The 22,762-nt window shown below is 39.1% G+C and overlaps 1 protein-coding gene across 1 annotated transcript in view; it reads left to right on the top strand.

Moving 5' to 3' along the window:
- Positions 1–4,701: 4,701 nt before the first annotated feature.
- PTDSS1 (phosphatidylserine synthase 1) overlaps positions 4,702–22,762 on the top strand; it is a gene marked incomplete at its 5' end in the record, with an annotated part of 24,457 nt that continues 6,396 nt past the window's right edge. The window contains 8 exons of the mRNA XM_010013257.1: positions 4,702–4,793; positions 6,370–6,414; positions 8,674–8,798; positions 11,774–11,932; positions 16,076–16,227; positions 18,201–18,342; positions 19,225–19,337; positions 20,856–20,921. Coding sequence (XP_010011559.1) covers positions 4,702–4,793; positions 6,370–6,414; positions 8,674–8,798; positions 11,774–11,932; positions 16,076–16,227; positions 18,201–18,342; positions 19,225–19,337; positions 20,856–20,921 — 894 coding nt within the window. The remainder of the gene's footprint in view (positions 4,794–6,369; positions 6,415–8,673; positions 8,799–11,773; positions 11,933–16,075; positions 16,228–18,200; positions 18,343–19,224; positions 19,338–20,855; positions 20,922–22,762) is intronic.

The raw sequence follows: 22,762 nt of genomic DNA, 5'->3' as shown, positions 1-22,762 counted from the left end.
GGGGTTCCTGGGGAGGCAGCTGGTCCCCGGGGCGAGGGCGGGCGGTGGTTCCTGCTGGGGGGCGGGGGAATAACGGAGAGCTGGTGTCGGGCCGTGACTCGTTGCACGCTCTGCAGGCAGGGGTGTAGTGTCAGTGGATGGCTGGGGAGCATCCTGCTCGGGAGGGAGGCCCTCCATTCAGAGAGCCGTTATCCCCTCTACTGCGTTTCCTGCGAACTTGTTGGTCATTTTGAGGGTCTCTGTTAAAAGTCTTTACCAAAACGTGCGCTTCAAGCACTTGACCAAGATGGCTTTTATTAGATTATCAAGAAGCGCAGCAATGACATCACTCAAGTAGATAATTTACCAAGTGTTGAGCGGATGGGAGCGATTGTTCTGTATCATTTTTATACAGCACACTCTGTCTGTGCCCAGTCACATGCTGACTTAAGCCCTGGTACTGATATGGCACTGATATGGGTAGCCACATCCTTTCCCCACCGCAGAACAGCTCTGTGGACTTTGCCACTGCAGTCATTCATGGAAATAAAGCTAAGAATGGACAAAGTTATTTCAGTGATCATTATGTGTGAATGCAGGGTGTAGTAGTGCAGTCTGAAGGGTGTCTTGCAGTATTTTTCTAAGTTGTGCATACCTTTTATTGCCTCCTTACTGAATGAGGCTGTGGAGATGATAACTTAATCCTCCTTTAGGCTAAATCATGCAGTCTATGGTCAAACAGTGATTCCTGAGAGGTTTCAGCTGAGCTGTGCTTTATGTTTAGGGCTCATTTACTTTTATGGTATTGCATGTGCACAATCAGATTTCAATGGCCTTGTTGATTAAACTCTGCATTTGACTAAGAATATCATCATTTGCTGCTAGGCCTGAGTTCAGTGTGTGATCTTCCATCTTGTAAGAATCTAGATAAATAGTTTTTATCAGCTATGAAAATAATGGTCAAGCCTGGACTGAGCTGAAAAAGGAGCATAAGGAAGTGTAAAATAGTGTAGCTGCAAATGGTCTGAGGTGTGCTTTGTCTCGATTCAACTCATACATGACCACAAGGAAGATACTCTTGCTGAACACATTGCTTGTTCGACTTAGATACTGTTACCTCAGCTAAGGTAGAATGTCCCAGGGCATCTCTTCTTAACTCTTAAATCAGAAACATTTTTCCGTGTTTTGGTACAATGTTTAATTAGAGACCTTTGCTGGGAGTGCTCCTCTTGTCCAGTCTCCACTTAACCAATCCCTTCTCTCACTATAGGGCTAGTTTAGGTCAGACTTGTGAATTAGTAACAGATTCTCATCCAGACATCTTTCTGAAGGATTAGTGGAATCTATCGCTCACCTTTGGGGAAGGAAGGGAGTTGTGCCATTAATTCATTCAAGCAGAGGCTGAGCCAAGCAGCAGTTTCAGAACTGTGGAGTCTTCTAGGCCCAAAGAAGGCTGCTTCACTTTGGATTTTTTTTTTTTTTTTGTTTGCATTTTCCCAAGAGGATTGCTAGCTTTTCTTTCTGTTTGTGTTGCTAGCTTTCTAACTCCCACTTCTTCAGTTTCATTTTCTTCTCTATCTGTCCCTGGTCTGCCTCACTTCCTGTGTTTAAATAACTTTTGACTTCTGTCTAACTCTTGTCTGTTTCTCCTCAGGTTGTGGAAGCTACTCTGATTTTTTTATTTTCTCTTCTGCTGTTTTCAACTGTCACAAGAGTTTCCTAAATCTCCTAGGAGATACCAGAGTGCTGTCTCCATTGCCTTATTTGGGACACTTCCCAAACCATATGTACTCTTTGAGAAACTGCAGGAGAGGAGATAGTTCCCCACATGCTTACAGTGTGTGCTTCCAGGTCTGGCCTTTCTATTCCCAGCCTTTCTATTCTCATCACCCATTGCACTGAGTCTCCAGTGACATGTGTGTATATTTCCACCTCCTGGGCATAAGGCATGGTAGGCTTCCCAGTAAGGTGTGACAAATGATTATTTGCTTCCCTGGTGCTGTCAATTGTTCCATAGCTCTCCTGATCAGCTTATTAAGCAGGGGATTTTCTATGTTGTTTCATACTGATGTTGTTAAATAAAAAAAAAAATTTCCTTCAGGAACTTCAGCATAGACAGAGGAAATTCTGCTTCCCTTAGAGTCTTTCTTGTCTTTTCTATTATTGTTTTATGTCAGAAATATGTGGGGGTTCAGAAAAATTTAGAAAATGTTTTTCCCTTGGATGTACCAAGCAATAATGTAGGGTCTCCCTTGGGATCACTGGGAGCAGCTGATGCTGACTTTGAGCTGATAGATAAGGATGAAGCTGACTTCAGACAGCAGCAGTCTTCACGTAGCAATAATAATCTATAAAAAGAAACGTGTGTTTAACTTTTCCACGTTGAAGTGGGGAGTAGAAGGGATTCTGGTTTTTAAAGCATGTCCTTCTAGTGCTTCTGAAAATTATTGCAGCTGCCTCGGTTATTTCCTTCTGAATGACCCAGACACAGGCTCCTCTGCTTCCAGGCTGTGCCTTGGAGTGGTTGCATGGAATGGCTCTAGCTTTCCCTGTCCTCTTCCTCCCTAGAGAGAGGGATGTGGCCTTTTCTTAGTCTAGAGGCAACCAGCAGGGAGGGCAGGTGGATGCTGGAGGGGGTGTTTTGTGGAGCACAACGACAAGACTGAGAAAGGCGACAGACTGTTAGCTTCTGGTGTGAAGTTGCAGGGGTTTATGGAAGCAGGAATCAATAGTTCTTCCAGGCAAGCACTATAATTCTTACCCTAACTAGTGTGCAGCAGGGAGTCTTGCCTAACTTTACCTGCTTCTGGCAGGAAGATTAGATGTCTAGCCCTTTTGAAAGGTGTCTGCAAGTCAAAATGAAACGTCTTTACCACTCACTTGGAACGAAATGCTGTTTAACACTGCATACATCACCTTTGTTGATTTTGGGGGGAAGTGGTGCCAACATGACTAGGACAGCTTTCCTGGAGCTGAGTAGTACTCAGAACACTGATATGCAAAGGGGAAGACCCCTCAGCCCAGTTGGTGTGACAACCAAGTGATGTGATCACAGTGTCTGTCACTTCTTTCTTGGTCATGCTGAATTGTACAGTGATGTGACTCTAGTAATTTATTCTCTCTTAATAAAGAAAAAAAAAAGGAATTCCTCCACTTGGTGGCACCCATGACAGCATGTGCCTGTGTGTTAGTTGTGTATGTTAAAACAGGAATGTGGTGTTGCTGTCCAAGCCGTTGGAGCCTGAGGCTCTGGCTAGGAAGCATACTGGACGGCGTGATGCTGTTGAGATTGCCAAGGGAGCCAGAATTAAGCTCTGGAACTTGGGGTTCATATCTGGTATAATTAGTGTCAGGCTGTGCAGCCTGACTGTTGGAAAATGACTGGTAAATCTGGACTGAGATGGTTTAAAGAGAAAATGCTGTGTGGAGTGCCTAAGGCCTGCAGAGAAACCATTCATGTTTAATGTACTTTCCCCTGCCATACAGTTAAACTAACACAGTGCTTAAATGCCTCACAATGATGAAAGTCTGCTGTGGAGCTGTTAAGGTTCAATTTTGAGGAAAAGGGAAATAATTTGGCAAAGCGAGAAATATTTTGTAACTGTAGCAAATATCAAACATGGAGCACATTTATGCTGTCACAGATTTTTTTACTGGACCATCCAGAAACTTGACAGATGCTCTGCCAGGAAGAACTTTATCCCTCTGAATTTTGCTGGGAATTCTTTGGTATCACAGGTTGGGAATGAATAAAAAATTATATTTAATTAGATAAACTGATCCTAATTATCTGAAAATTACCCACATTTAAAACTTTAATTTCAGTTCTAGTTGGTGATGCATTATGAAATATTAGCTCTGCGCATTTTGATAGTCTGAAGTTTGTTTCTATTGGTATTGCTGAAATATCCTAGACCTGACTGTTTGTTATAAATGTTGGTAGGCTTGTTTTTATTAACCTCACTGCTGTACACTGTATTCTACGAGCCTGAGAAGAAAGAAGAGCTCAGTCAAGTTTGCCTTGGCATTCCAAACTGAATTGTTAGGTCTCTCTTCTGGCCATAATATGACAGTAGAACAAATAATACCTGGTATTTTATTCAGAGCTTTGGCTTAATTGATCTAAAAGCAAGATGATATTTGTCTTTGGTTCTTTTAAGTTGTGCTGTGTCTGTTATACGTGAATTCTAAGGTGTGTAATTATTATTTCCAAAGGCTGATTGTAATTATTGTTTCCACCCTGTCTGCACTCACCTCAGGCATTTAGCATTGGGAAGAGGTTGAGGGAAGTGAAGGGTATTGTGGGCAGCACTAGAGTAGCAGAGGGAAACCTAGGAATTGGATCCAGGCTTCCAGTGGTTTTGGTCTAGGTCTCTGTTTGCTGTGTAAATGTACTTTGATGATGTTTCTGTGAACATTTCAATGGAAAGAAGCAGGAATATTTTTTTCGCCTTGTGTTAAGTTTATTCATTGCTTCTGCATTGACTTCTAACAATGCTTATGGCTAGCATGTATTGATTATATGTTTAACTCTTGTGAGAAAGGGATACCCAGAAGTGCAGAGTGAAAATCATTCAATGTGGTTACTATCTTGACCTGTTATATAATCAGCATGCTTATTTGTTTTACTGAATTTCCATATAGTCTTTATTTAAATAATAAAGCCTTTCAACTTCATCCTTATAATATACTTTAACACTTTGATATTGTCTGTCTCTTCAGGGATGATTCTGTCCCAGAGGATAATATTTGGAGGGGTATCCTCTCTGTGATTTTCTTCTTTTTAATCATCAGTGTTCTAGCTTTTCCTAATGGTGAGTAAGGTTTATACTGTTTATATTTCACCTTTTTGTAGCATGTGAATTTCTCTTTATTGCCACTAAATTTATTTTGATTTTATTAAAGTACCATTTTTTTAATGTAGTTTTTCTTTTTTGAATTCCTTTATGTTAAGGAACAGTCTAAAAATGGGTTGCAGTCATACTGAGTGGAGATAACTGGAAAATGCAGTTTTATTTATAGCCTGTCTGTATCTAACAAGGAAGTGAGGTTCTCAAAATCAGTGTCTCTGTTTGCAGGTGCGCAGTTGCAGCTCAGATTGCGAAGTAATGATGCTGAAGATCCTTAAATAATGTTTAAAAAGAGTCTGCCTTAGTGTATTTTAACAAAGTGTCATTCTACAAATTCTCGGAGATATAACACCTTACAGTAATTGCTTTACCAGAGGGTAGTGATAGTTAGAAATGGTCTTAGTCACATTCCAGTGTAAAACCATGGTCAGTAGAAGGTTAACTTGCACAAAAGTTTTGGTAATTGTGTGAGGAGCAGGAAGTGCAAAAAGGTAAAAAAAAAAAAACCCTTGTGTGACACTTAATTCTGTGGAGGAAATGCTCTTACTGCTTAGTTTTAGTTGAGGTTTTTGTGGTTTTGGTTGGGGTTTTTGTGGTTTTGGTTGTTTGGGGTTTTTTAATTATTATTTATTTTTAATTTTTACTTATTGCTGTCAGCAAGAGCATAATTCTTGCGTCAAGTCTAAACTGCCTCATGATTGGCAGTGCTCAGGAAAAAACAGTGGTTGTGCTCAGGGCTGCTCTGTACTTCAGAGCTGGGATGTGTTTTTCTCATATTTTCAAAATCATTAATCCATACTTTTCACAAAGTGATTCCTGGAAAACTGAGTGCCACAGAAAAATGAGCTTTATGCATACAGTGGTGAAAGAGCAGTCTGCAGTGTGTACTGAAAATATTTGTTCTGCTACTTCTTGCTACCTAAGTGTAAGATTCATGTTTATGGATTTTCCAGTTTCATCAGACTTACCTTCTGTGCTCTTCACATTAACTGAGATGTTTTTGATCTCATAAAGTCAGTTTAGTCACTGGTTCTAAAGTAAATAATATTGACACTGGTAAGAAGCATAGGTATCTTCTTGTCAGCTATATATACTCAGTTTGGAAGTTTTAGGAGGCCTATTTCGTAACATTTCATGGTTGTCTGAAGGCTAAGCACCATGGTTCTTTGCTAACACACAGAAATTTGTAATTGATGACTTTACTGGGAGCAAGCCATGTGCAAGGAGTGGTCTAGAAAACAGATCAAGAGGTCCTCAGGTGACATCTGGGATATTGTGTCTCCTGAGCAAACAGAATACTGCTGTCCTGGAAATAACTATAAAATAATGGAAAACTTTGTCTATACCCTACTAATCAGCAGGCTCATTTTCCTCTCTTTTTTTTTTTTTTTTTTTTTTCTTTCTTATCATAGAGCCCCAATTTTTGGGTATATTACATAGTTTGGTGGAGAACTGAGCTGTGCTTGTGCCACATCCTCCTGAGATACACTCAAAAATACATTGATTGTCTTCTAATAAGCTTTTTGTTTACTGTCCACAGGACCCTTTACGCGTCCCCACCCTGCAATATGGAGAATGGTTTTTGGTAAGTTCAGGTTGTGTTTCTGACTTCATCAGTGTTTCTGCAGCACCATTTGCTTTAACTTTCAGATGAATTGAATTGTCATGAAACATTATTGCGCATCAAACTTGTGTGAATGTCACTTCCCTCCCACTTCTGAGCAATTGCTTATAATCTCTTCTTAGTTATGCTTGGGAATGTCATTGTAGTTATTCTGTGTTAGGATGGTGTAAATTAAATCACCAGAAAGGGATCATTCATTCTGATACTCTGTTTTAATCCTGATCTGTGTTTGTGCTTCTTAAGCTCCTTCTCCCACACGCTTCCTACTGCTATCTTTTCCCACCCCAAAAAGGTTCAGGTTTTTTAATAGCTACCACATATGCTACCTGACTTCTAATTAAATCCAATTTAATAAGGTGCTGCTTTTCATTGTTGGCAAAATAAGCTATTAGTTTGTATGTTAATTAAATTGTATCATTGTATAGCTTAACATATGTTTATTAATATTCTTAAATGTATCTATTCATATTCATTAAATTTCAACAAAAGTACTTGTAAATATTAGTTGCATTCATAGTTTGGAAAATAATTCTATTAACTACTGAACTGACGGAGAGGAATCTTGGTCTTTAAACATTTGAATTACATGGAAAAGTACAAGGAATTTTATTTTGAAATCATTCATGGTTCACTGAGCGTGTCCTAGACTTTAACCACATTTGCAGAGAATTAGGCACACTGGGTTTAAAAGCTGATCCCTTTCTTTTTAAGGGGACCAAATGTTTCCCTCTCCTGCCACCTTATATAGCTAAAAATAAGTAGCCTCCCAAAGTAGCTGATTACTCATCTGTTGACATTGAGAGGATACTGCTGATTAGATAGTACTCATTAAAGAATCCTGCTCCTTGTGAAGTTTGAGGAGATGGAGGTCCTACTGCTCATTTCAGGTTTCAGCAAATGGAAAGTAAAGGTCGTTCTTGATGTTGCTACTGTCAAAGCTTGACCCCTTGTAGTTTCAGGAAAAGGCTTCATGCAAAATCGAGAGCAGTGTTTTTCCATGTGTAATTCCGCTTCTTCTGGCATGGCTTATTTAGGCACGCTTGAGGTCTTGGACCTATTCATGTAAATGAAAGGCAGGAGTAGTGTGCCCTCAACGTTTCAGGATGCACTCTTGCCTGCAGGCTGTACTGTTTGTAGCAGTGTAGCATCTGTTTACCTGATGTGCATTTAGGATGTATTGCAGAGGACAATGTTTCAGTTCATGTGTGTGTACTTGAACAGAATTTGTTCTCTAGCATACGCTGGGGATTAATAACATGTAGATTCTGGTTATAGTTAAAAATATATTTTTAGAATTGCTGTAGTTTATTTTGGGTAGAAGATACTGAGTTTATTCACATTAATCTTTCTACTTTCCATGACATCACTGCAGGATACAAGTAAGTTTTAGTGCTAGACTGTGGAAATAGTGTTAGTGTCTATATGACTCTTCCAAATGTGGTCTTAGGTATCTGTGAACTTGTGAATAATGTAAAGGAATGCTTCCAGCAGTGGCTTTCTCTGCACACAGATCCACACCCAGGAGTCTTCTCAGAATTTTTTTTTTTTTTTTTTTTTTTTTTTTTTTTTTTTTTTAAATCCATGTGGAGACATTGGGAGGAGAGATGTAGTAGTCCCAAATGCAGTACTGCTTCATAATTTAGAATGGTGTGAAAACAAATAATAATTTTTACCTTTAAAAGCTTCAAGCAGCAAATTTTCTAGCTCACAAAAGTAACTCAAACATGCATTAGTTTGTATTTATAACTACTCTTTATTGCCAGCGTAGCGCAGAATTGCCAGGTGGGATTACTACATTGATCTTTGTGTTGAACTCTGCATATAGGCTTAGGTACCTGCATTAGTGAGACCAAGAATACTTAAAGGGACAGAGCTAATCCAGTCCTGAGGTCCTAATGTATCTCTTAATATAAAAGAGTTTCCCAATTACAGCCTTGTAGTGCTTGTGTTTGACCTGATTAGACTGTGTTTTGACTGTGTTCATGCAGTCAAGCACGTACTATATCACTTGAAAGAGGAGGTGATATGAAGAGCCAAGTGTTCAGAGATTACCATCTGACTTGTGTTTCTTAAGCTTTTTTGCATCTAGCTGCCATATGTAGAAAACTCATTTGTGCAAACTAGGCACGTATAGAGCAACAGTTTGATAGCAGCTTTTCAACTCCGCCCCCCAAGAGTTCTGGGAGTGAATATGATTTTAAAGCTGAGTCTTTTTTGCAGGTCTCAGTGTGCTCTATTTTCTGTTCCTGGTGTTCGTGCTCTTCCTTAACTTTGAGCAGGTAAAAGCAGTGATGTACTGGCTGGATCCTAATCTTCGATATGCCACAAGGGAAGCAGATATTATGGTATGTACCCATGGGACCTTATTGGACATTTTGGCTATTTTAGGCATGTTTTGTATGAGTGGGAAGGTATAAATCTGAATTTGTTGGCATAAGCAGTGCAAGTTTGTTCTTATACTTGAGAGAGTCAATGAGCCTATTTATTTACACTGAAATCAATTGGTGTGAAAAACGGTCTTCTCTTTTTTTTTCTAATACAGGTGAGTGTGCAGTTGGGAGTGTGTGATATGTTTGAACTGGAGTGGCTTTGGATTCCTTTAAATAATAAATATAAGCCTGGATACTGAAAATAGACTTAGGAAGGTAGTATCTAAATGAGGCCCATGTCCCAGATCAGTTGGGTTTTTTTCATGCCTCAATGCTGCACTCAAAGAACTTTGATCTTGCCTTATTGGTCTGAGCTTAGTACATGATTGGCATGCTACTGAGTATGTGGAAATCCAGGTACAGCAATTGCAGGGCTCTCCTGCCTGCAGTCACCAGCTAAGCACTGGTGCTGTTACCATTGGGAAACTACTTCCATAGACCAACATCTGGAATGGCATGGAAAGCCGGGCTTGTTCTTCTGCCTGCTGAGCAGCTTGTAAGGAGTTTTTAATACAGAGAACATTGTTTTTCAGGTGAGGACACTGGCGCAGGGAGTTGAGGTAGTAAAAGGAGGCCTGGGAGAAGCATGTGAGGTATTTGGGGAGACAGGCAGAAGAGGGTGTGAGCAGTTGAGCACCAAGCAGAAGAGGATTACTGCATGGAGAGATGAGAGTGCCGTTATCAGACTCATGCCTCAAGAGTAAGGAAATACACTGATTGTCTCTGGTAAATAGCAATTTTCTGCATATGCAAACTACTGCACAGCACCTAATCAGTAGTGGCTGCAAACTCCTGCTCTGTGGCAGGAATGGTAATCTTTACAGTGCAATAAGCTTATATTAGTTGATTGATAGTGAGGGCTGCTCACAGGCTCTTTGCCTGTAAAACTTTGTATGCTTCAGGTGTTGCACCTCAGCAGTACATTTTGTACAACTCCAGCATCCAGAATAGGGCTGTGAATTTCTGTCCTGCAGGAGACGTGTGGTGGTGGTGGTGAGGTGTGGGCAGCCTGCTGTTAGGGTTGTGGGAGGACACATTGTGAAATGGAGCATGAGCGTGGTGCTTGGTGATGTTGCTGGGCAACAAAAGGGAGCTGAGATGAAGAGTCTTGGTAAGTCAGATTCACCTGGCTCTCCTGTCATTTAAGTCAGAAATAAATAGATTCAAGTCAGGGGAGGACTAATACTACTACTGGCACAGAACCACAGTACTGTTGTAGTCAGTGGAAACTTACTCTGTACTGTTTTGCAATCCTGATACTGTCACTTAAAGTTGGAGCAAATTTTTAAAGTGCAACTATAATGAAGGCCGCAGCATGGTCTTTTGTACAGGGCTGGCAAAGTTGCTCAAGTATAGAAGAAAGTTCAACACATTTCAATGTATGACTGGCAGATTGGCAGCTGGAAAAATGAGATAGAGGGGGAAAAGCCCTAGTAAAAATAAAAGCAAAGAAGCAAGAGCCCTGAAGAAAAAGTTAGTTTTCTAGTAACCTTGCTGTGTTCACTCATCATAGAGTTTCAGATACCATGGTGTAGCTAGAAGCCTTTGTCTTCCTTTGTGAATTTTGTGCTTCTCATGCTGGCAAATGAGCCAGTTGCAGATCTGGGGTACATGCACTAAAGCTGCAGCTTTGCTGTCCTCAGTTACAGGTGGTGCACCTTTGTCTGAATGACCGGCAGCACTGGCCTGTGCAAGTAGCAGTACTATGCTTTCAATTCAGGGAGCACCAGCACAGTGGGACTAAAGTAGTATTTGTATGAAATTGTGCATTTTTCTTTTAGGGTGACCAGGATTTAAATCTTGCTCTGCCATCCCCTTTTCAACTTGATCATGGTTCATTTGTGAAGGCGTAGCAATAGTTCTGGCCTGAAAGAAAATCCTTAAATTTAACAGCACTAAGTAAGCAGTGCTGTGTTGTTACCTGCAGGTGGCAATGCACATTTTAGGAGGGGTGGAGAGCAGAGGGTTTTTCTTTTAAATGGTTGTTTCCAGTTGGGAATAGTTCAGTTTGTGCCCAGTGACAAGACAGAGGCTCACAGATGCAGCCTCCTCATGGCATAGATATTATTTTTTTTTGTTGTTAGGCAGTGATTTCTAGCACTTGCTGTACAACATGACAAGAGAAGATATTTCCTTTGTTATGGATGGCTAAAATATTTGGGAATATATTCTTAATGAATATATATATAAGGAATATGTATGGGAAAATATTCTTAAGGAATCTGCCACTCATCTGTGACAAAACAGTCGTAAGTTCCCTTTAATTTTAATTAATTAATTAATTAATTCAGCCCTGTGACTGAACTTTCTCTCAGAATGTGTTCTGGTAAATTGCTTTCGTGAAGAAAATAGAACGCAAAAGATGCTCAAGTGAACAGTGAGATGAGTAACATAACATTACGAACTGGTGAGGATTAGCCACTTGTAAGCCACATCTGAACACCAGACAGCATGAAAATGGGAGAAGGTGGTTACTTCAAATTCTGACCCCAAAGAAAAGCAAATAACTATTTTCTGGAGTATTGTTTGCTGGTTTTATTATTGTTGATTTTATTGCTCCTGCTGTTCCTCTGTCACATTAGAAATGCATGTTCCTTCAGGCACCAAGGTCTGTCTTTCTTTAAATTAGAGCTGTAACTGTGATGATACTGAGTCTTTAATATTGAAAGTTTAACTTTCTCTCTGAGGAGAGTTTAAACTCTCTCCTCCAGAAAATTTAGAAGGTCAAGAAAGCAGAATAATGCTTATTTTAATATGCTTATCATTTCAGGCTTCTTGCACTGGATGGGAAGAATTTTCTTCATTCTAGTGCTTACGAATCTGCCTGCTGATTGGGATAATTATTAATTATTTAACTATATGTATTTTAATTTTTTTTTTACTATTAACAGGAGTATGCTGTGAACTGCCATGTTATCACCTGGGAGAGAATCCTCAGCCACTTCGATATATTTGCTTTTGGGCATTTCTGGGGCTGGGCTATGAAGGCTTTGCTGATCCGCAGCTATGGGCTGTGCTGGACTATTAGTATCACCTGGGAGCTCACTGAGGTAGGCCACACATTTATGTTAATTATGAGTAAATGTGTGAACTTCAATTGTTCTTGGGGAAGTGTGCATGTTACTGGAAAGACAGTTCATTAGTTATCAGTCACAGATTTACATGTTAAGCCTTATAAACCAGATGCTGAGCAATTGATGCAGTTGCATTAGTGGACAACAGCAAGCTGGGGTTTAGGTGATTTACTCCTATTTGAATAGGAGAGAAGTATAGGGCAGCCTATTGGTGTCTCCCACTTTTTCTGTTGTTATGGGAGTCAACACCCATGCTACTTCAGATGTTCACTAATATTCCCTGATTCAGAGCAATCGTTCTCCTTTTTCACCTTGCAATATCTGTGATCTACTGTCATGATTGCCTTACTCCAAATACAACAGTGTTAGGTGCTGTGTATAGTCATGCATACTGTACAGTGAAACGGAGTTGAGAGATCACCAAGGAAGGTGTGAGGACCCCTGAGCAGAAGTCTATGTGGAATGGCAAGACATCATTCAGTGTGGTGTTTTCTGTCGTGAGACCTGAGCGTATAGCCCTTCTTTTGTTAAATTGTACCCCACAAGCCTAGTTAAGTCATGTTCATTGGCATAAAAATTTAAGTTTTTTTTACTAGATCCGGATCTAAGCTAGTTCACATGTGGTATAGTCCCTTGTACCATGGTTTGGAGAACCACTGTCTAGCTTTACCGCAGTTCTCCGAAGCAGCTGTGTAAGTAATTTGACTGTTGGCACTTTCAAATCCCATTTTGGATTAAAATAAAAAAAAAGGAAAAAAAAAGATACTTGACTTGATTCAGTCAATTGACTGTTGCTTGGACTGGTGTTTCTTATTGTTAGACCTGTTTTCAGAATTCAAGCTGATTAATTGCTACTCATTCATTTCATTTCATGTAACCTAGAGCTTGATTAGTAGAATATGTTCTGTAAAACCCAAGGATGCATTTATATAAAAATAAGTTTAATTTCATTATATTCTTTGATTGGGCAATCCAGAGGAAAAAATTAGAAATCAAATTTAGACTATGCTTTTGGGATAGGTGGTCTAACCTGTTACACTTAAGTGTAGGTGTAAACACCTGAATTTAATCTTTAAAATCATAGTTTCTGTAGAGAAACTTGAGAATGCTTGGCTCATCTGACAAGGCGTTTATAAGTCAGAAGCATAGATAAGGATTTAGTTGTAAAAAATATTAAACTTCTGAGTTGAAAATACTGTGCCACGAGTTCCTTTTCAAAGGCTTTTTTTTATTCTGTGGCATTGAAGGTTATGCTGTTTTCTAAACTGTTTTGAAACTGCTTCAGATTGGAATTTCACAAGTTCCCATCCACAAAAAACAACTTTGCTGGTTATTGTACTCATTTTTTCCATCTGGAAAAGAACAAATTTGGATTTGTTTCACATGCACGCTTATCATTCAGTTGATCATCACACAACCATCATCTTCAATTTGACACCACATGGGCTGTCTAGTATTCCCTGTTGTTGAAAGGCAGGTTATTGGAACACACAGTGTATTGGGTAAGGTTCAACATATAGAAAGGTTATTGCCACTCAGATGGATTTTTAATGAATTAGTTAATTCAGGACAGTCATTGGAAACCTGCAGAAGTTATCAGGGCAGCTACACAGGGATTTAGCTATGCATCTCCTGTTAGCATTAATGGATTTCAGCTGGCTCCCTGTTCTGAAATGGGACACTTGGCTCATGCTCCATGCTATCAGATTAAAGCTGGGATACAGGCAGATCTTGGTGTCTCATTCTGAGAAAACAGCACATTGGAGATTGACTGGCTAATGCCTCTGTGCTGGTTTTTGCTGCCTTGTTATCTGATGGATTTGGCTGGATTAGTGCAGATTGAGATTCATAGCCTAGTGCCCCTTTCAGATTATATTAATTTAAAACATGAAAGGGAAACTGTAGCAAGATAATGAGCAACATTGCATAGCTTGGGTCATGAAGAGAAAGTAAAATTTTCTTTTCTACAGGTTGAAATTTCCATAGCTTTGTCAAAGAAAATGAAGTTGCTTTGATATACTTCTGCAAGAGTTCTCATAGGAACTGTCACTGTATCAGTAACTGTAATTTATAAATGATCCAGTATTCATTGCTGTTTACAGAAAACCTTGCTCCTTTTCCCAGATCTGTCTTTTTTTAGAATATTCTTATACATCTGTTAACAAAAGATACTTTATTACAAAATCATGCCAATAATGTTCCACAGACACAGTGTGTGGACATTAATTGACAGAAATCGTACTGTTTTCCTGAGAGTAAGAATATTCATTAGTTTGCTCTGTGTTTGTTAAGCATCTCCTTGAGGATTCCAAGGGGACTGTTAAGCAGCACGTGGATGTCTTGATTTCCAGTCCACAGCTAACTTTTTCAGTCCATTTTTTTGGTTGTGATTTTTCCCTGTAGAATAGAGAATATTATTTTCTCTTCAAGGAGAATGAGAGGTGCTGAATCCATTTCTAGCTCTCAGTAGATTATGTTTACATCTTGCTTAAATTCTGGCCAGGTGTTCTTCATGCTATAAACATGTAAAGTCATCAGATGTACCTATAAATACATTTAATTGCCTTACTAATCCCTCACAGTGATATTCATTTGAGTATTCAGAAAGAAGCACATTTCTTCAGAGGAGAATGATTTGTGCACTTTCCAGGGGAAATCTTTAAGAAACTGAATGTGTTTTGGTATGTCCAGTTGTCATCAGCTTTTCAATGTTGATTTGTTTCTGGCTTATTTTCCAGTTTCTTCATCGTACAACTACCTTCATCATTAGAGTTTAGCAGAGACCAGACAGGTAGGGAGAGGGAAATATCCCCTTAAACTTGAGCCATTCTGGATCAAGTATAGCAGCAAAGCTTGTAGTGTCTGAAATATTGGTGACGTCTTAATCTTTTTACAGTCACTAAATTTCCTAAAAATAGTAAGTGAAAGAGTTTTGAAATAAAACAAGTCTTAAGCTCTGAACTCCAGTATGCTTAATCATGGCAGTTGTTACAAATGCATTCATTCTACTTACTGCATTTTATTGCTGGTTTAGAAAACATGCTTCTTAAAACTATTTAGCAAGAATAAGCCAAAGATTCTCTTCAATTTAGCACAAAACACCTTCTTTCTCCAGAAAATGCAGTAGTTCTGCTTGTTTTATGCATTTGTATGAATGTTCTGTGTATCATCTTTGAGAGGCCAAGTGCTGCCTGAGTACAAGTACACATAGCCCAACAGGGAACAGTGAGAAGGAAACCTCTGATGTCTTTTGTGGTTCAATCCAAAGCCTTCTGAAGTTAATGGAGGGGTGCCCATCAAGTTTCAGTGGTTGTGGCTCATGTCCTTGACCCTGTGGAGAAGGACTTAGGGGTGTTGGTTGATGAGAAGCTTAACATGAGCTGGCTTCTGTGTGTGCTTGCAGCCCAGAAACCAACCATATTCGGGGCTGCATCAAAAGAAGTGTGACCAGCAGGTCAAAGGAGGTGATCCTGCCTCTCTACTCTGCTCTCGTGAGACCTCACTTGGAGTATTGTGTACAGTTCTGGGTCCTTAACAGAAAAAGGACATGGAGCTGTTGGAGCAAGTCCAGAGGAGGGCCACGAGGATAAGAGGGCTGGAGCACCTCCTGTATGAAGACAGGCCGAGAAAGTTGGGGCTGTTCAGCCTGGAGAAGAGAAGGCTGCATGGAGACCTCATAGCAGCCTTCCAATATCTGAAGGGGGCCTATAAGGAGGTTGGGGAGGGACTCTTAATTAGGGACTGTAGTGGTAGGACAAGGGGTAACAGGTTCAAACTTGACCAGGGGAGCTTTAGGTTAGATATAAGGAAGAAGTTCTTCACAGTGAGGGTGGTGAGGCACTGGAATGGGTTGCCCAAGGAAGTTGTGAATGCTCCAACCCTGGCAGTGTTCAAGGCCAGGTTGGACAGAGCCTTGGGCAACATAGTTTAGTGTGTGGTGTCCCTCCTCATGGCAGGGGAGTTGGAGCTAGATTATCCTTCGGGTCCTTTCCAACCCAAACCATTCTATGATTCTATGACATGTACTGAAAAGCTGATTTTTGAATGTGTACTTAAAAAGTGTATTTGTATGAATTCTGTACTGTTCCTTACCCAGAATCTTTTTGCTGTATTCTGTAGCTCTTCTTCATGCACCTTCTGCCTAATTTTGCTGAATGCTGGTGGGATCAAGTCATTTTGGACATCCTGCTTTGTAACGGGGGTGGCATCTGGTTGGGCATGGTAGTTTGTCGTTTCTTGGAGATGAGGACCTATCACTGGGCAAGCTTCAAGTAGGTCTAAATTAAAGCTTGATAAACATTGTTTGATGTTATAATATTAAATTAATTTCCTTAGGAAACAGACCCCCTTCTTTGTATATCTAAAATGCCTGTGGTACAGAGATGGCATGCCATCCACATGTGCTGCCAATGCTGTAAATTTATTTTGAAATTTTAAAAGTCCATCTCATAGTAATGCTACTGTGCAGCATATTGTAAATATGATTATGTATATATAATTTTCCATTGCAACCTAAGTTACAAGCATTAATGCCAAATGAAAATATGAAATAATAGCTATTTGCATTTTTGGCTCATTTTGTACAAGTAAAACTTTGAAAAAGGCAGTGAACGAAACAAACTGTAATTGTTTTCTCATTATATGATGTTTTTAAACTAGATTTGGGCTCACCCTGATGAGGCATTAGTGTGGTAATCTGTCAGCACTTGTTGTAATTGCAGAAGAACAATCAGGCTGATTGTACCTTTGCTGTGAATTGTCTTACTCCATTGCTGACCCTCTAAAATAAATGGAGTAATTGCAAAATAAAATAGCATTTGTTATGTAAAAGGGCAGCAGCTTGTGTCCCAGTAATTGTAGTTCCTAGCTGTCCGGTTATTGTTTCATCCATAGTTTTTTGCCCTTCTCCTGCCTTCTTCCCTGCCAGATGGTGGCAAGGATGGTTATCTTCATGTTGCCAATGGTATGGATGAAACAGATCAAGTATAAAGCCAAAGGATATTGCTTTTAGAGAGATGGAAAAGGAGCTGAGATCAAAAGGAGCTCAGATCTTGACTTCCAAATTTGTATCTGACATGAACTTCTGTACTGCTTGCTTTTCTTACTCACAAATTTGTTAATTGCTCTGAGAACCATCCAGTCTTTAGTCTTAATTCAATTTTCCTGAACTTCCACCAGAGTTGTTGGTCCCTCTGTTTTTAGAGAGTTCACTGAAAGGTTAAAACAGCAGAATATCTATGGCAGGACTAGTCTTTACTGTCTTTGTGAAATAATTTTTCCTATCATTCTTTTAAATACATGTGTATTTTTTGACCTTTATTATGAAGAGGAGCTGCATAGAATGAGAAGCTTTTGCTTGTGCCCCTTTGTTTTCTTTTTCTTTTTTTCACTGAATAAACACAGATCTTTAAGATGGTATAATTCCCCCTTATCTAAGATCCTGCTAGCCTAGAGGAACACAAGGATCAGAAATACCAAATCTGAGTATCCAGAAGGGACAGAGAAATAACAGGGTGAAAACTGACTTCAAGCCCTGCTAGTCTTCCTTCAGAAAAGGAATATTGAGTTTTTCTTAGATTCCCTATCCTATGTATGCTATTGCTTATCTGAATTAATGTTATCAAAAGCAAGAACCAGTAACACTTCTGCCAGATGAACCTCCATTCACATCCCTTCTTAAAAGGGAATTTAAAAGCCTTCTAGCTTTTAACAGTGCTATCACATCTCTTGAGATTAGTGTGCATCTAATGTCAGAACATCAGCGGTTGTGTGTGCTAGAAGTGCACTATTTTCAAACTTGTGGAACCAGCCCCTTTTACAATTAATGAGTAACGAATCTGACAGGTTCTTGAAGGATTGATATCGGTGAGCTCTAGAACAAGGAGTCTTTGGGATACGAGCAATGACAGCATAGACTAGGAAGAAATACCCTTTAATTTTTCCAAGAAAGTTGCAGAATCACAATCCATGTTTCTTCCCTTCATGGGGAGAATGATAGTTATGTTTTGTAGTTAGTTACTGACTGAGGATAGAAGAGGGTGGAATGTACCCTGACTGAAATGCCTAATAGGTTATATTTCTTAATTCACCCTTGCCTGGTACACAGTTGTGTCTGTGAAGTTCTCTGCTGTCCAGCAAAACAGGGTGATTATTCTGAAACATCAGTAACATGGTTATTGCCGCCTTTTTTTTTTTCCCTCCTTGCATATTCCTTGTATTTACTCCAGCCATTCTCTTTTTCTAGGGACATTCACACGACCACAGGGAAAATCAAAAGAGCTGTATTACAGTTCACCCCAGCCAGCTGGACCTATGTCCGCTGGTTTGATCCGAAGTCTTCGTTTCAAAGAGTAGCTGGAATCTACCTTTTCATGATCATTTGGCAGGTAAGAAATTCTGTGAAATCAAAGCTACTATCAGCTCAGTTACATATTGGCTGTGTTTGGCTAGAAGATACTGTAATGCAATGTATGTCTGTCATTGAAATACACAGATAAATGAATTGATAATACAGACTTGGTCAGGGCATTGTTCACAGGAGTTACATGATAGTTCAGAAGTGCAATTACAGAATCTGTGGGGGAAGAAAATCACCAAATGTTACAGATTGCTGTATTGGTCATCAGACTGCTCTTTGCAATCGATACAGTTTTAAGAACTGCTAGACAGTGGGGTTTTAGGGTGGGCTAATTTTTTGCTTGGTTTGGTTTTATTGTGTGTGGGTTTTCTTGTTTTGGTATGTTTGTGTTTTGGAGTGTTTTTTGGTTGGTTTTTGTTTTTCTTTCCTATTGACTGTTGGATGGATCACTGATACTTAGAGTTCTGGCCTTAATCTAGTAAGACTCTAGAATGTGTCCCAACTATTTTGATCATGCAAATGCTAGCTTTGCTGAATTTAGGTTTTAAAAGGGGAATTGGAAGTGTTTGATACGCTTTTATTTATTTTTTTTTTTTTCCATTTAATGATCTTTTCTCCTCTACCAAATTTGCCTCAGTCATTTTCCCTAATTTAGCATATGAAAGTTACCAGAAGAACTCTGCAGTGTGAATTAGTGTCTGGTCCCTTAATGAGTTTCTGGAAAGAGAGTGAATACTTTTGCAGAAGGAGAGGATTCATTGTTTTACTGGTATATTCCTTGCAGGAATCCTTGATCTAACCAGCAGGGCTATAGTAGATCATAAATAGTTTTCCTTCTGTGTTTTAGTTTCCATATTACTATCTGCACATTAATTGAATGCTATTGGCTAACTTTTTTTTCCCCCCCTAGCTGACTGAGTTGAACACATTCTTTTTGAAACATATCTTTGTGTTCCAAGCAAGCCACCCTTTAAGCTGGGGGAGAATTCTCTTCATAGGAATCATTACAGCACCCACTGTAAGGTAATTTTCTTGCCATGTTGTTTCTTCTCAGTTTAAAGTAGCCTGACTTCTAGGCACCCAAGAACTGCATATAGTTTGTGGATAAGCACAGCACGTTTCAAGAAATCTATACTTTTGCCACCACAAAAAGCAAAACAATCATTGCTTTTCAATGAAAGATATTTTCTGACAAGTAAATTAATAAGGTAAAATGTGTAGAAACATGTCTGTTTCCATAGGGATGCAGAACCATCCTGTTCCATCTTCTGTTTGTATAGCATCTCCCTGTTTTGTGAGTTAGCTGCATATATTATCCTTGAGGACTGCATGTGAAAGTAACCAAGCTGGTGAATCAGGTGCTCACAAAAATGTAGATGAGGAAAAATAAGAGCTGTTAGTTCTTCCGGATTCCTTGTTCTGTTTTTCTACTTGAAATATTGGCATGTTATGTGAAAAGATAGAGCATTACCATATTCCAAGTAACAGAACAGTATATATGTGGTGTTAATAGTTGTATAGAAACATTAACCTGCTTTTAGTCATGCACATTATTTTACACTTTAGCAGAGTTGTCTTTTTCTTTTTTTCCTGTGGCATAGCTGGAGGTAGAGGGAATGCACACAGTGCTGAATTTAGAGGCAGGGAATTTACCATTCATGAGTAAAGTGATGTTACCTTGGACAGCTAAATGACAGCCATGCATTGGTTTATTCCTAAAATACAGCTGTTAGTGTTTTAAGTTATGTGCAGTGATTTCACACTGTTAGTTAAATCACCTTAAACATCTTTAAAGCGCCTATATAGGTGAGCTTTTAAGTATTTAATGGCACTTGCCACCCTGTTGAAGTCTTTATTCTTAAACAATCTCTTTATTGTTGGATTAATAACACTTGTCTTTCCTATCTGTCATTGCAAATCAGAAACTGAGAAGAACAAGTTTGGTTCCGCTTCTTTGGAATTCCCCCCTCTAAGATCCTAAAATTCAGGAGCATAAAGAACAGAGCAGAATGGTCTGCAGACTATTTTCAAAATTCTGAGAGATTGTACTCTATTCTTGAGAAGAAAACATGCCAGTGGTTAGAGCACTCACCCAAAATATGGAATAGCTATATTCAGTTTCTTTCAAGATTCAAATTCATAACTGTCAAGAAAATGCAATTGTTAATAAATTAAAGACTGTGGAAAAAGTGGGGGATCCTTCAATTCTTCCGAAGGTGTTGCACTTTGCCCAAAAGAATTGGAGATTCAGTGGCGAGGCAGGAGGCAAATTCATAGCTTTGTTAGCCTACTAGTTTGGGTACTTTCCCAGTCCTTGCTCTCAAGATTTTCTGTGTTGTTTCAAGCTATTTGATCTATGCAATAATAGGTCCTACTAGAATTGAAGCCATCTGGTAGACATCCAGCAGGAGTGCATGTGATTTTAACCATCAGCACTTCATTTTCAGTATAGATACATTTGTAACATAAACTTGTTTTCCAAATGTAAATCCTCTGGGGACTTTCAACTCCACTGAAGAACTTTCTTGTTTCCCTTCTCAGGCAATACTATGCGTACCTCACAGATACACAGTGCAAGAGGGTGGGAACTCAGTGCTGGGTGTTTGGGTAAGTGTTCTTGATGTATTCTTAAAGCACTTGGACGAATGTTAAGTGTCAGTCCAGCACAGGAACAGGCTTTGCATGAAGCCAGTCCTTGTCTTGGGTTGTTTTAACTATAAAGAACAGTATGGAGAGATTTTCTTTATTTTTTTTCTTTTTGCAAGTTCAGAGGAAAGGAAAGTTCTGGATTTGGAGGTATAACATGGGAAATGATGGAATGAGTAAGGAGAAGAACAGAAGGAAGAACTAGAAACTGCTGGATAAAGCTAGGCTCTTTCAAAGTAGCATTGGCTTTGCTGCCCATATTCTCAGTCAGGTGAGAAGGATAAAGCTTTTGCCTCTTCCACTTGCCTGTCATCAGAGCAGTGTTTACCTGGCTATCAAGGTGGGCATTGCCACTGTTAGTGGAATCACGACAGGAGACAGTGAAACAAACCGTAGTTACCATCTATTTCTATTCTATTCTCAAAGAGGGAAAGGAATAATACTATAAACACTGGTTACCTACAATGTCTTTCAACATATCTCTTGGAGGACACTTTTAAATGAAGAGTTTGCATGATTGCTTCTGGTGAGAACTTCCTTCTCCAGATGGCTTGACTAAAACTTACTGTTCTGGAAACCTGAAGCATATGCTATTGTAGCATTGTAAAAGCTTCTTGTAAATAAAGCAGTGTGGTAGTGTCCCTTTTCGTTTAGGGCTTGGAAGCTTACAAAAGAGAGAACATGCAAGATCCTAAATCACATCTTAAAAAAAAATTATGTATTTTAAGAAACTATTCAAGAAGCTGATTTCTGATGACTGACTCTAAATAAAAACAGCCGTTTCATTCTCTTTGTCAAGATTAGTGTATGGCTAATTTCAGAAATGTCTGAACCATTTTCATGTTTAATAAAAGAATCTATTACTGTTTTAAATTGGAATAGCATTTCAATGAGCCATAAAATACTTAGATCTAGTTTAGAGACAGTGCTCTGGGCAAGCTTATCTTACCTTTACTGTTAGTCTTCGGGATGTTACAGAGGTCTTAGGAATAGTGCTGGGCTGGGAGGCTTGTTTCCAAGTGTGCTACACCATGATAAAGAATGTCCTTTTCTTAACATTTAATTGAGATGAGAGCAGAGCATACTGCAGTGTAATTGAAGGGTTTTCTACTCTTGCTTTAATGTACTCTGGAGAATGTGACACATGTCTTCTTGGGTTTGGCTGGGCTTAAGTATTCAACCTCTTTCACTGACTTACCACCTTCCTGGATGGAACTATTACTGTATTAAACTCAGGACTGTAACAGAAGGTGATAACTCTGTTCTTGTCTAGTTTTACTGGTGCTGAGTAGGAGTTGATAGTAGTTTCTCTAAGACTAAAACTCCTTACTTAAGGAGGATCCCCCTCCTCAAAACACGCGTTATGATTCCTAAAGAGGGTCTGTAACACACACTCCTTAAAAAGGACTTTTTAAGTGATCATGGCAGAGTAGCCTGTCTTTCTGGGTTTGGTATGGATCGTGCTTTTAGTACTGAAGGTAACTAATTAATTGCACAGTTAATAGTACTACTTAATTTACAGTTAGAATCAAATAACCTTGCTCTGTTTGTGCAAAAACATCTTAGTAATTGCAGACCAATTCTATTAATATTTTGGAGATACACGTTTGAATAGACATGTTACTGAAATCTGTATTTAAACGATTTAGGAATAGAGATGTTCATATGAAAAAGGAAATTTTCTCAAATATAGATGGTAATTTTAGAGTTTTATAGAAGACACGTTGTAAACAATTTTATAATTCTGGGGGAAGAATTTTCGAGTTCTGCATTAAGAAGAAACATGGGTTTCTGTTTCATCC

This window comes from Nestor notabilis, unplaced genomic scaffold (assembly GCF_000696875.1).
Source record: "Nestor notabilis isolate BGI_N333 unplaced genomic scaffold, ASM69687v1 scaffold4174, whole genome shotgun sequence".
In the NCBI taxonomy this organism is placed as follows: Eukaryota; Metazoa; Chordata; class Aves; order Psittaciformes; family Psittacidae; genus Nestor; species Nestor notabilis.
This window is presented reverse-complemented; position numbering and strand designations above follow the sequence as displayed.